This window comes from Chiloscyllium plagiosum, unplaced genomic scaffold (assembly GCF_037043375.1).
Source record: "Chiloscyllium plagiosum isolate Xiang-an unplaced genomic scaffold, Cpla_swu_hap1 HiC_scaffold_34, whole genome shotgun sequence".
In the NCBI taxonomy this organism is placed as follows: domain Eukaryota; kingdom Metazoa; phylum Chordata; class Chondrichthyes; order Orectolobiformes; family Hemiscylliidae; genus Chiloscyllium; species Chiloscyllium plagiosum.
Window position 1 is genome coordinate 40,951,859 of NW_028270172.1, and position 12,484 is coordinate 40,964,342.

Genomic DNA, 12,484 nt, shown 5'->3' on the forward strand with positions numbered 1-12,484 from the left:
TATTGACTGACATTGCAGCATCTGCAGTCCTCATTATCTCGAAGTTTGAGAGACGTTGCACTGGTTGTGAGGGGAGAAAATGAGCAGATTTATTAATGACTGATTGTTTCCACATTTTCCAAATTTCAAAGTGTTTTTTGGAACAAATTGTTACCTGTTTTGTCACTGGCTAAGTGGTCAAACTTGCTTGTTGTTGAATTAGTCTTTGGTGAAATTTGCCTTTGTGGTTTTATGATAGTTATTTCATTAACATTTTCTGAACTTGTAAATTTTGAAGAATGTGCAAGAGTGCTAAGTAATTTCCAACCAGTAACTTGAAATATGCTCTTGAACATGCAGTCATGCATCAAGAAGCATCTTTTGCCCTGATGTCTGAATGTTCCTTTGAGCAATGAGACCATTTTGCTCCACATAGTCAAACAATGTGAATGTCTGGGTCATTTGGAAATTGGCTCCTTGTTATGATTGGATAATGTTCCCTCTTATAGTATATGTATGTCCACCATTCACATTTATTTTATGTATGTATATAATGTATATTATATCTATAATATATGTATTTCAATAAGTACAGGAGGGATGATTTCTTCTAGTTGAACCAATTTACCACATGATGTTGCCCAAACTCTGGCACTACAAGCAGAAAGTTTACGTCTTGAAATTGTGTTAATGGCTGTTTTAAAGCTGGTTTTATTAAAGTAACTGTCCATAAAATGTAATTTGGAATTTTACTAACCACAAACATTTAGCAGGATGGTACGGATTACATAAATATGTATTTAATGCATGCTGTTGAGGATTAATCATCGCGTGTCTGATTATTGGGATCACCATTAACTGAAGTGCGATGGAAGGTAATAAGTGTACAGAGAACTCTTTAGTAAAACGCTACCAAATACAATTATATCATTGTTAATCAAATTACTGTTGACAGATATGTTCTAAGGCATATTGCTTATAATCTTTGTAAGTGATTTAATCTGTGGATAGTGTTTCATAGAAGAATTTAATCTCATGAGCAACAGCTAAATGTTCATTCTTGATTTTTGCCAAGTAGTCGTTAGTGTAGATGTATCCACCAGGTTGGAGTTAGCTGAATTCTTCAGATATTTATAAGCAGCAGAAGCTTTACCCTTTATAGTTTAATTCAACAAGATCTTTGGATGTAATTTTGACCTGATTTGTCATTTATTTAGCATCCTTGCATTATCCTGTAAATGCAGCAGTTTTGTTCATGCAGACAATTGCCTTGAGCATGACTATCTGCTGGAATCTTAATTGGAGAAAGGTGGTTTTTGCTTATGTTTGACCTTAGACATCTTAAATAAAGTTTTTTTGTTTATTGCTATCTTTTGCGAGTTGAATAAATATAAAGCAATTTCAAAAATAAGGTCATGTGAAGCTGAAATCCTAACCATACTGTCAAGTCCAGCATGATTGTTAAAATGATTTTCTAAGCTTGTACTGAAAAGGAATGTTGCTGGATATTAAAACTCAATAGGGCATCTGATGTCTGTCAAATACTCAGAAAATTGATCTTGTTTTCTTCTTTTCTTTTCCCAAAATATACCTACCATGTGACTGGTGATGGATTTGTCATCCTTCGCATCAATAATTTTTACTTTGTGGATTGATCTTGCGTTTCCAGGAAAGGACCTAAGGTATGTATGGTAACTTCTGTGGGTGACTATATTTAGAGAACGCAAAGTTGTACAGCAGTAGTAGAACAATTGCTGTGTTGTATTTTAAATTTCATACATAACTAGTGCAGTTCTAGTTCTGAGTCTCGTGAGTTGTTAAGCAAGATAATATATATTTCTGAACTATTTAACAAAATGTCTCCTGATTCTGTGTGAAAATGCTCATCTGCAGTGACATTTCTTTAAATCAATATATTATAACCAATGAAAGTAAAGCAATCTGAGGGAAAATGAGACAAAGCAAATTGAGACTTCAGTTTGCTTAGCAAAAGGGCCGGTGTCAGCTTGGATTTTTTTTTAAAAAATTGGCTGAAGGACAGAAAACATTGATCATATAAATGATTATTTATCAAACTCAACAAGATAGTGATATTCCCCAGGGTTAGCTGAATTTTGTTTTGGCAGTATAAATTGATATTAGAATATGGAGCAAAATTTTAAAAATTGCCTATACTACCAATCTTGGAAATGTGGCAAAAAAAAAAGAATAATCATGTCAATCTGCAACAGTATATAGACCAGCTCTCAGAATGGGCAGACAAAAGGCAAATATGATACTCCATCTGGCAGATGAAATACAATGTTAATAAATGTTAAGTCATCCATTTTGGTAGTGAAAAGGACTATTGTTTGAATGGTAAAAAATTGCAGCATGCAGCTGTGCTGAGGCACCTGGGTTTCCTTGTGCATGAATTACAGAAGGTTGGTCTGCAGGTGCAACAGGCAATTAAGAAGGCAAATGGAATTTTGCCCTTCAGTGCTAAAGGGATTGAGTTTAAACGCAGAGTGGTTATGTTGCAGCTGTATAGGGTGCAAGTGAGGCCATACCTGGAGTACTGCGTGCAGTTTTGGTCTCTTTACTTGAGAAAGGATATACTGGCAGTTGAGGGGGTGCAGAGGAGGTTCACTAGGTTGATTCTGGAATTGAGGGGGGTTGACTTTTGAGGAGACACTGAGTAGACTGGGATTATATTCATTGAAATTTGGAAAAATGAGGTGGGGGAGGGTCTTATAGAACCACACTAAATTATGAAGGGAATAGATAAAGATAGAAGTAGAGAGGATGTTTCCACTGGTGGATGAAACAAGGACAAGAGAGCACAATCTCAAAATTTGGGGGAACGACTTTAGGACAGAATTGAGAAGGAACTTCTTCTCCCAGAGGGTTGTGAATCTGTAGAATTCTATGCTCAATGAAGTAGTTGAGGCTTCCTCATTGTTTTTAAAGCTAAGATAGATAACCTTTAATTCCTTTAAGGTTTAAAACATTATGTTGACAGAGCGGTAAGTAGAGCTGAGGCCACAAAAACATCAGCCATGATCTTATTAAATGGCAAAGTGAACTCAGAGTCAGATGGCCTACTCCTGCTCCTAGTTTTTTTGATAGATTTTGGTAAAAGGGCTGGAGGCATAATGTAAGTTTAATGACGCAGTTCTAAAATGGGTCTAAGGACATAAGGACTGAGGGATCTTTTGAAGGTGGCAAGATGGTATGCTTATCTACAGATTCAATATGAGGCATTGAGTACAAAAAATGGAAATTATACTCAACGTCTATAGAATTTTTATAGCAGTGTATCTGGAATTGAGGGGGGTTAACTTCTTTTTGTGACAATTTAGAGAGGACGTGAGCACCCTGGATAATGTATTTCTGGGAATAGTTCTGGGATAACCTTTTAGCTACTGGATTAGAATTGAGCAATTGAGGCTGTTCTCCATGGAGGATAGGAAGTGCTAGTGTAATTTGATAACAGTACAAAATTATGAAATATTTAAATGACATACTCAAAGAAAATTGATTTGAATCATTTTATCAAGTGTAATCAGTATAAAATACAGTGAAAGCTGTGTATTGTTGCCATGCATAGGCGTCATTCACATGAACTTAAAAAAAGAAATAACTTTGTAGTCTAGCTTTTCCTTCTTTGCTGCTACAATCCTTCTCTGGGCTTTACCAGCCCACGCCATGCCACTGTCACAGTCCAGCTCCAGGCAATACCAACCCATGCTATATTGCTGCCAGACTCCTGTTCTGGGCTGCATCAACCCATTCCATGTGCCACCAGAGTCCCATTCCATGCGAAAGTGAAAGTCCCACTCCAGGCTTCACAGGCCGACTAACTTGGTGTAGTCATGCTGCTTCTGAAAATGCTGCTGCCGCTCCAGAACCAAGTTGAAGTTGCCTTCCTACTGGTTTCCGTTAGTTCCCATTAGCTAATAGTACAAGAAATAGGGAACATGTTTACCATTTTGAGAAAGTGGGGGTGTGAGGAAAACTTTTATTTACATAGTGAGCAAACACACTGTCTATGAATATGGAATGGGAGATGATTTAAAAAGGCAATTTACGCTACTTCTGGTTTGAGGTAGAATAAGCTAATGGGACTGACTGGATAAGTCTGCAGAGAACCTCTGTTGGGACTGTGGTGGCAAATGATTTAGGAGGGGAACATTAATTGAAATGACCACTCTTAATTTTAGCTGGGTTGTTAGTTTCCAGCATACTTGAATTTTGATTTTATCTTCATTTACATTATTGTGTGTATCCATCCTTTTTATTTTGCCTCTCTTCTCCACTTTTTTCCGTGTTTATGTCGAAAGGCCTGTGTGTATGTGCTAATATTTCTCTCTCTCCTCTCTTCCCCCCCCCCCCCCCCCCCCCCCCTTCTATTGCTCATTCTTTCCCTCACTTAAGCTGATTGTATCACTGCATTCATTCAACCAAGCTCAAACTCTGGTCTTTACAGAAAAACAGAATTTAGAGATTCATTACATTGGGTTGAGATTGTAATAAACTAGGTTCCTGTCTCCACAATGGGTAAGGGTGGGAATTTTCAATGCCTAGTGTTGCAATTAATATTGTGAAGCTGAATAAAATGCAGATAATTACAGACATAAAATAATAAATGCTTCATTGGTGGAGAAACCACACAGCTATATCGTTAAGCTGGGAATCTTAAAACAGTTATTATAGTTCTTTCTAACTCATTTCTCTTGGCAGTGATTCAAAATTAATGTTGAAAATTTCATGCTTCCTAAATCTGTGTCCGTGGTAGCCTCTGAAACTCATGGAGTGATTCCCCTTTAAAATCTGTATTTGAGACGTTACATGGATATAGCCATACAGCACAAAACAGACCCTTAGTCCAGCCAGTCCCTGCCCAGCATAATCCCAAATGAAACTAGTCCCACTTGCCTGCTCCTGGCTCATGTCCATCCAAATCTTTCCTATTTATGCACCTATCCAATTATCTTTTAAATGTTGTAATTGTACCCTGAGGAAGTTCATTCCACATGCGAGCCACCCTCTGTGTAAAACAATTTGCCCTTCATGTCTTTTTTAAATCTCTCTTCTCCCATTTTAAAAATGTGCCCCTTCGTCTTGAAATCCCCCACCCTAGGGAAAAGGCAATACCATTTACTTTATCTACACCTCTCAATTTTTATAAACGTCTCTCAACCTCCTACGTTCCAGTGGAAAAAAATGTCCCATCCTATCCAGCCTTTCTATATAACTCAAATCTTCCATACCTGACAGCATCCTGGTAAGTCTCTCCTAACCCCTCTCCTCCAGCTTGATTATACTTTTCCTATAACTGGGTGACCAGAACCGGGCACAGTATTCCAGAAGAGGCCTCAGTAATGTCTTGTACAATCTCAAATGACTTCCTAACTCCTACACTCAAAGACCTGGCGACGAAGGCAAGTGTGCCAACCATCTTTTTAACCATTCTGTCTATATGTGATGCAAACGTCAAAGATGTACCTACACCGCTAAGTCCCCCTTTTCTTCAACACTCCCCAAGGCCTTACAATTAAATATATAAACCCTATCCTTGTTTGTACCAAAATGCAATACCTCACATTTATCCAGATGTGATTCATTTCTTCAAGTTGGATATTCAAGATCTCTTGGTTCTGTTTAATGGACAAGCAAGAAACATGACTAAAATGATGACTGACTTTGTTCCTTGCAATGCAAGCATCAAGTATTATTGAATTATTTTAGTTAATTGTCTTGTATGGGCCATTTCTTGCGCAGGTAGTCGAACATTTCTGCCTCAAATAGTCCTTGTGTGAAGTCATTTAAGACACTTTGCATTGTGCTTCATCACCCCAAAATATCAGAAATTTAAAATAGTCAACAGACTCTGGTATCTAAGGAATTCATCTGGTTCTGTCATAATTTGGTCGTGTGGATTTTTTTCTACCCTCCTTCAACCTGAAAGAACCCAAGTGTATTTTAAGTTATCGTTACATTGACATCCATCAAATATTGATGTTTGCTGCTGGGGATGTTTGGAGTTGGGTCAATTGTTGCCATTTAGTGGGCTACAAAGATTTAAATGACTCCAATTTATACTCTGCAATTCTTCATACAATGTCTGATAATTTATTGCCCACAATGTACTTGTGCTTTTGCTGAAAAGGATGTTTTAATAGAGCAAATGATGCATTGCTTTTTTCAAACAAACTTAATGTAAAATTGTTTTGGAAAAGCTACAGCACAAGATTTTTTTATGCAAAACATTTTTCTTTCATTCTGCTTTTTGTGGTTGAATTAGGTTATCCTTTGCAGTGAAAGGAGAAGTTAAATAGAAATCCTTCCATATTCGGTTGCATGTTCTGTAATTATTAATCAGGATAATAATTAACTTTTCTTTTAAATAGGTGTTTGCTTTTGATCATTGCTTCTGGTCCATGGATGAAACTAACAAAGCAAAGTATGCAGGTGAGCCTTTTTTAACCAACTGTGAAATTGTGTATTACCGTTAATTGCATGTGTATTTGTATGTGTGCACGTCTGGAGTACCTGTAATAAGCCTGTCAAATAATTGTTCTCATTTTTGGATTTTGTTTACATTTCACTAGGAAATGTTCACAAACTGCGAAAGCAGTACCTGCAACTGTAAATTAAATTGGCTTTTAATTAGAGCTGTCTTTAAATTTCCCAGAGCTATTTTGCACATGTGGATGGATTTGAATGTATTTTATGTAGCCATTCTCATGGAATCACATCTCACACATATTGTCCCAGGCACCAGTATCACCATCCTGGATAAGACCTGTTGCATCAGTAGAACAAATCCAGAATCTGCCATCCTCACCTGGTCAGGTCTAAATGTGACCTCCAGACAGACGGCAATGTGGTTGACTCTCACCTGCCCTCTGAAATGGCCTCGCGAGCCACTCAGTTTTGCCAATGGCTGCAAGTCTTTCAAAAGAAATGAAACTGGACACACCGTCTGACATTGACCTAGACACTGGAATAAACAGCAACAGAAATAGCCCTGTTGACCATGCAAAATCCTCTTTCCTAACATCTGGAAGGTAGTGCCAACATTGGAAGAGCTGTCTCACAGACTAGTCAAGGAAGAGCCTGATGCAGTCATACTCATGGAATCACATCTCACACATTATTGTCCTAGACATCGCTATCACCATCCCTGGATAAGTCCAGTTCCATCAGCAGGACAAATCCAGTGGAGGTGGAGGCATGGTGGTGTACAGTTGGGAAGGAATTGCTCTGGGAGTCCTCAACATTGTGTGTGGACCCCATGACACCTTATGGCCTAAAGTAAAACAGGGGCAAGGAAAACTCCTGCTGATTACCATGGACCATCCTCCGTCGGCTGTTTGAATCAGTACCACTTGGACAACACTTAGAGGAAGCACTGAGGGTGGCATGGACACATTGCGTACTCTGGGTGGGGGATTTCAACATCCACCACTGAGTGTTTTGGCAGCAACATTGCTGATTGAGCTGATCGGATTCTAAAAGTCATAGTGGTTAGACTGAGTCAGTAGCAGGTGGTGAGGGAACCAACAAAATAGAAAAGCAGACTTGCCTCATCCTTATTAATCTGCCAACTGCAGATGCATCTGCTTATGGCAGTATCGGTCAGAGTGATCACCACATGGTCCTTGTGGAGATGAAGTCCCACCTTGACATGTACAATAACCTCCATCATGTTGTGTGGCACTATCACCGTGCGAAATGGGACAGACTTCAAACAGGTTGAACAGCTGAAGACTGGGCAGCAGAGAGGTGCTGTGAACCATCAACAACAGTATTGTACTCCAGTACAATGTGCAACCTCATTGCCCAACATATCCCCCATTTAACCATTACTATAAAGCCAGGAAATCAACCTCGGTTCAGTGGAGAGTTCAGGAGTGCATGACAGGAGCAGCACCAGGTAGTCCTATAAATCAGGTGTTAAACTAGTGAAGCTAGCAAACAGGTCTATTTGTATGGAAATGTGTTGCTGGAAAAGCGCAGCAGGTCAGGCAGCATCCAGGGAACAGGAGAATCGACGTTTCGGGCATAAGCCCTTCTTCAGGAATGGGGAAAGTTTGTCCAGCAGGCTAAGATAAAAGGTAGGGAGGAGGGACTTGGGAGAGGGGTGTCGGAAATGTGATAGGTGGAAAGAGGTCAAGGTGAGGGTGATAGGTCAGACTGGGGTGGGGGCGGACAGGTCGGGAAGAAGATCTCCGGTTAGGAAGGCGGTGCTGAATTTGATGGATTTGACTGAGACAAGGTGGGGGGAGGGGAAATGAGGAAACTGGTGAAATCCGAGTTCATCCCTTGTGGTTGGAGGGTTCCTAGCCGGAAGATGAGGCGTTCTTCCTCCAACCGTCGTTTTGTTGTGGTCTGACGATGGAGGAGTCCAAAGACCTGCATATCCTATTTGTATGTCAAACAGCAAAAGCAGCAAGTGATTCCACGATCAACTGATCAAATCTAAGGTCTGCAGTCCTGCCACAGCCAGTGGACAATTAAACAGTTCACTGAAGGAGGAGGCTCCACAAGTACCTCCATCCTCAATGATGGAAGAGCCCAGCACATCAGTGCAAAAGATAAGGCTAAAGCATTTGCAGCAGTCTTCAGTCAGAAGCGCTGAGTGGATGATCCATCTTGGCCTCATCCATGATTCCCAGCATCACAGATACCTGACTTTAGTCAATTCGCTTCTCTCCATGTGATATCAAGAAATGGCTGAAAGCACTGGTTACTGCAAAGACAATGGGCCCTGACAAGATTCTGGCAATACTGATGTGCTCTAGGCTCTGCTGCTGTCCTAGCCAAGCTGTTTCAGTACAGTTCTAACGCTGGTATCAACCTGACAAAGTGGAAAATTGTCCAGGTGTGTGCTCGACATAAACAGCAGGACCAATCCAACCCAGCCAATTACTGCCCCATTAGGCTCCTTGCAATTCTCTGTCAAGTGATGAAAGATGCCATCAACGGTGCTTTCAAACAACACCTGTTCTGTGATGTTCAGTTTGGGTTCTGCGAGGGCCACTCCACTCCTTGCCTCATTTCAGCCTTGGTTCAAATATGGGCAAAAGAGCTACCTTCCAGAGGGGAGGTGAGTGACTGCTTGATATCAAAACCACATTTGACCAAATATGGTATCACTGAGCCTGAGCAAAGCTGGAATCCGTAGTTATCGTGGCAAATTCTCTGCTGGTTGGAGTCATACCTGACACACAGGAAGATGGTTGTGGTCGTTTGAGGTTAGTTACCTCAGCTCCAGGACATGTCTCCCAGACTTCCTTGGGGTAGTGTCTTTGGCCTAAACATCTGCTGCTTCATCAAAAACTTATCCTCCATGATAAGATCAGAAACATAGAGTCCTCACAGTGTGGAAACAGGTCCTTTGGCCCAAGAAGTCCACACTGACCCTCCGAAGAGTAATCCATCCAGATCCATTTCCCAATCCTATTACTCTACACTTACTCCTGACTACTGCACCTAACCTACATATCCCTGAACACCATGGGCAGTTTAGCATGGCCAATTCACCTAACCTGCACATCTTTGGACCAGTGGGAATGTTTGTCGATGTTTGCACAATGTTCATCATTTGCGACTCCTGAGATACTGAAGCAGTCCATCTTGAAATACAAGAAGATCTGGACAATATCCAGGTGTGGGCTGGTAAGTGGCAAGTGACATTCATGCCTCACAGATGCCAGGCAAGGATCATCTACAATATGAGATAATCTCGCCACCACCTATGACACTGAGTGGTATTACCATTACTAAATTCCCCACTACCTAAATCCTGGGGTTTACCATTGACCAGAAACTCAACTCCACTCACCACATAAACACAGTTGTTACAAGAGCAAGTCAGAGGCTAGAAACACTGCAGAGAGTAACTTGCCTCCTGACTCCCCAAAGCCTGCCCACCACCTACAAGGCACAAGTCAGGAGTATGATGGAATGCTCTAGCTTGCCTGGATGTGTACAGCTCCAACGGCAATCAAGCTTGACAGCATGCAGGACAAAGTGGCCCACATGATTGCCAGGTAATGTTTTCACCCTATTCCTTAGTTTGTCTGTAAGCAATATGTCCTAAAAGCTAATGGACAGATTTCAACAAAACCTAGTATATAGGGTATGGCCCAGGGCTGATGATAGATTATTGAAGTACAGTTTGCAAAAAATTGGTTAACATTGACTTTAATTTCAAATGCCTGCGTTGCTTCTTAGAAAATGTTGAGGGTTGTCTCAATTGCTGTTTTTGAATATGTTACAACTGTGGTCACATATGATAACTTTCAGAGCTAATTGTTAGATGTGGAATGGCTGGGAGCCTTCTCGATGAGGTGGAAATTCTTGATAAAAAGATTTTCGTTTCCAACTTTTACCTTCATGGCATTAACCAGGAAGGGAAAAGCCTCTGGTAACAGATGTGTAATTTGTAATAATCTTGAGTTAACACGTCATCTTGACTTTTAATTTTGTTTTTATTTCAGATTTCTAGAGTCCATGTTATTTTGCTTTTGTACTATTGTTTTATAATGGATGGAATAAAGACACAGTTGGATGGGTTTGGAGTTGTTATTGCAATGCGTAGGATGCAACAAAATTGAGCAGCGGAATTGAGCAACAAATATAGTTTCCTGAGAGAGACGAATAACCAGACAAACGAGAGCCTGTAAGAGGAGAAATAATAATTAAGCTTTCTAGTCCTTCCCCTCAGGTTTTAATGACTTGTCCATGAGCACACATGGCATAGCTCTGGAGTTAGCCAGACGGCCACCCACTCTGAAGTTGAGTTGATTGTTAAGCAGACCAGTAGAAAATGATTTTCTTCGCAGCCACTTCAAGTAGTTTTGCTATTTTATATGCATTCTTCTTGTACAGGACTCTGATGTATCCATCTATGTCAGCAATTAAAGATAAAGTATTGTAGAATACCAGTGATACACTTTGTATGGCCTTTTATAGGCTTTTTACATAAAACTAATGCCGTTGTGATCTGTGTCTTGGTTACAAGAAGCTCATCTTTGGAAATGGAACCATTGCTGAAACTAGTCCATGAAAGGAGTCAGCCCACTAATACACAAAAGATAACTTGGTGCTAATGGGGAAACGCTGTTTTGTACTGTTAAAGTTGTGTGGGATTATTTCAAATTTGTTTGCCCTGTTATTGCTTTGGGCATAACTAGAAAGGAATACAGTAGAATCTTTTTAGAGCTGCATGTATTTTAAGTTGTTTTTTTCAGTTGAGCATTGTTCTGAGAGTATTTTCTGGTAAATGTGAAAAGGCTTCCACTTACGATGAAAACCAGCATTTGGGATCTGGGTTGTTTGATCTTTTGAATTAAGGGAGATTGATAGTATCCAGTGTGTCACTGTCTCAGTTTGGTTTTAAAACAGGATCACACCAAAAAAGGGTAGGAATGTGCAACTGCAGTCTGATCAGTAAGCCTATATTTAAAATGGTGACTCTGGTTGTAGTTCCACTCAACTTATAAAACTTTAGCATTTTATATAGTTCTTAACTTATTTTTATTTATTAATAATTGGCTCTAATGTACAATTAAACAATGCCATTCTTAATCCCTTGCTATCATATTCAGTTGTCAGCTGTGTGGCACTAGCAGTTTGGTGCTAGCCAGGAGTACCAAGTTGTCAGCGTGACCAGCTGGAGATGACTAATTGCTCCTTTTTGAAAGTTCCAGCACTTCCGATCTGAACATGTTTAGTCAGTGTGGTACTGGAAAAGCGCAACACTGAGGCAGCACCTGAGGAGCAGGAGAATCGATGGTTTAGCCGGAAACGTGAAGGGATTATGTCCGAAACATCGATTTTTCTGCTCCTTGGATACTGCCTGATCTGCTGTGCTTTTCTAGCACCACATTTTTCGACTCTGATCTTCAGCATCTGCAGTCTTCACTTTTTCCTGAGCATTTTAATGCCTATTAAAGCTATGTTTGGGGAACTAAACATTTTAAAACTGCTCTGCTATCTTTGTTAGGAATTGAGCATTTAACGTAAGAGTTCAAGTGGTTAATACTTTGCTTCTCTAGAACTACTGAATTGTTCCTGCATGCTTTAACAATCATAGTTATAACGTTGCCGAATTAATTTGCCTCTAGCTTCCTACAAATCATGTGATTTTGGGATTGTGGATCACTGCTCATAAAGGATTGATACCAGCTAAGTAAAACTTGGTTTGTTTTGGTTTTATTACATTGGGTGAGAAGAGATGCTGCTCGTGCCATCAGTGTGGGTTAAATTGAGCCACATTTCCAGAGATGTTTTCAATGATCCATCACAGTGCTTTTATATGGTTGCTGTTTTGATATGTAATCTTGTGCATTGTTGTCCATTTTTACTGATCTGAGCATCTGCATCAAAATCTTTTTGTCTTTATCTGATTGTTTGAAGGAAAATGAGAGAAGCTTCATATCACCTCAGTTCTCCTCCCATTCTTTGTGTTGGGTGAGTCCTAGTTCCAGGCACACTCTGGTATTGATCAACC

The 12,484-nt window shown here is 40.0% G+C and overlaps 1 protein-coding gene across 8 annotated transcripts in view; it reads left to right on the forward strand.

Annotated features, from left to right (window-relative positions):
- Positions 1-12,484, forward strand: part of kif13a (kinesin family member 13A) — a 331,165-nt gene that overhangs the window by 95,441 nt on the left and 223,240 nt on the right. For 7 of the 8 annotated variants that reach the window (XM_043719132.2, XM_043719126.2, XM_043719128.2 and 4 more), the window contains exons 3-4: positions 1,649-1,661; positions 6,372-6,432. The exons of the other annotated variant lie outside the window; for it this stretch is intronic. In XM_043719132.2, coding sequence (XP_043575067.2) covers positions 1,649-1,661; positions 6,372-6,432 — 74 coding nt within the window. The remainder of the gene's footprint in view (positions 1-1,648; positions 1,662-6,371; positions 6,433-12,484) is intronic. 8 annotated transcript variants of the gene reach the window in all.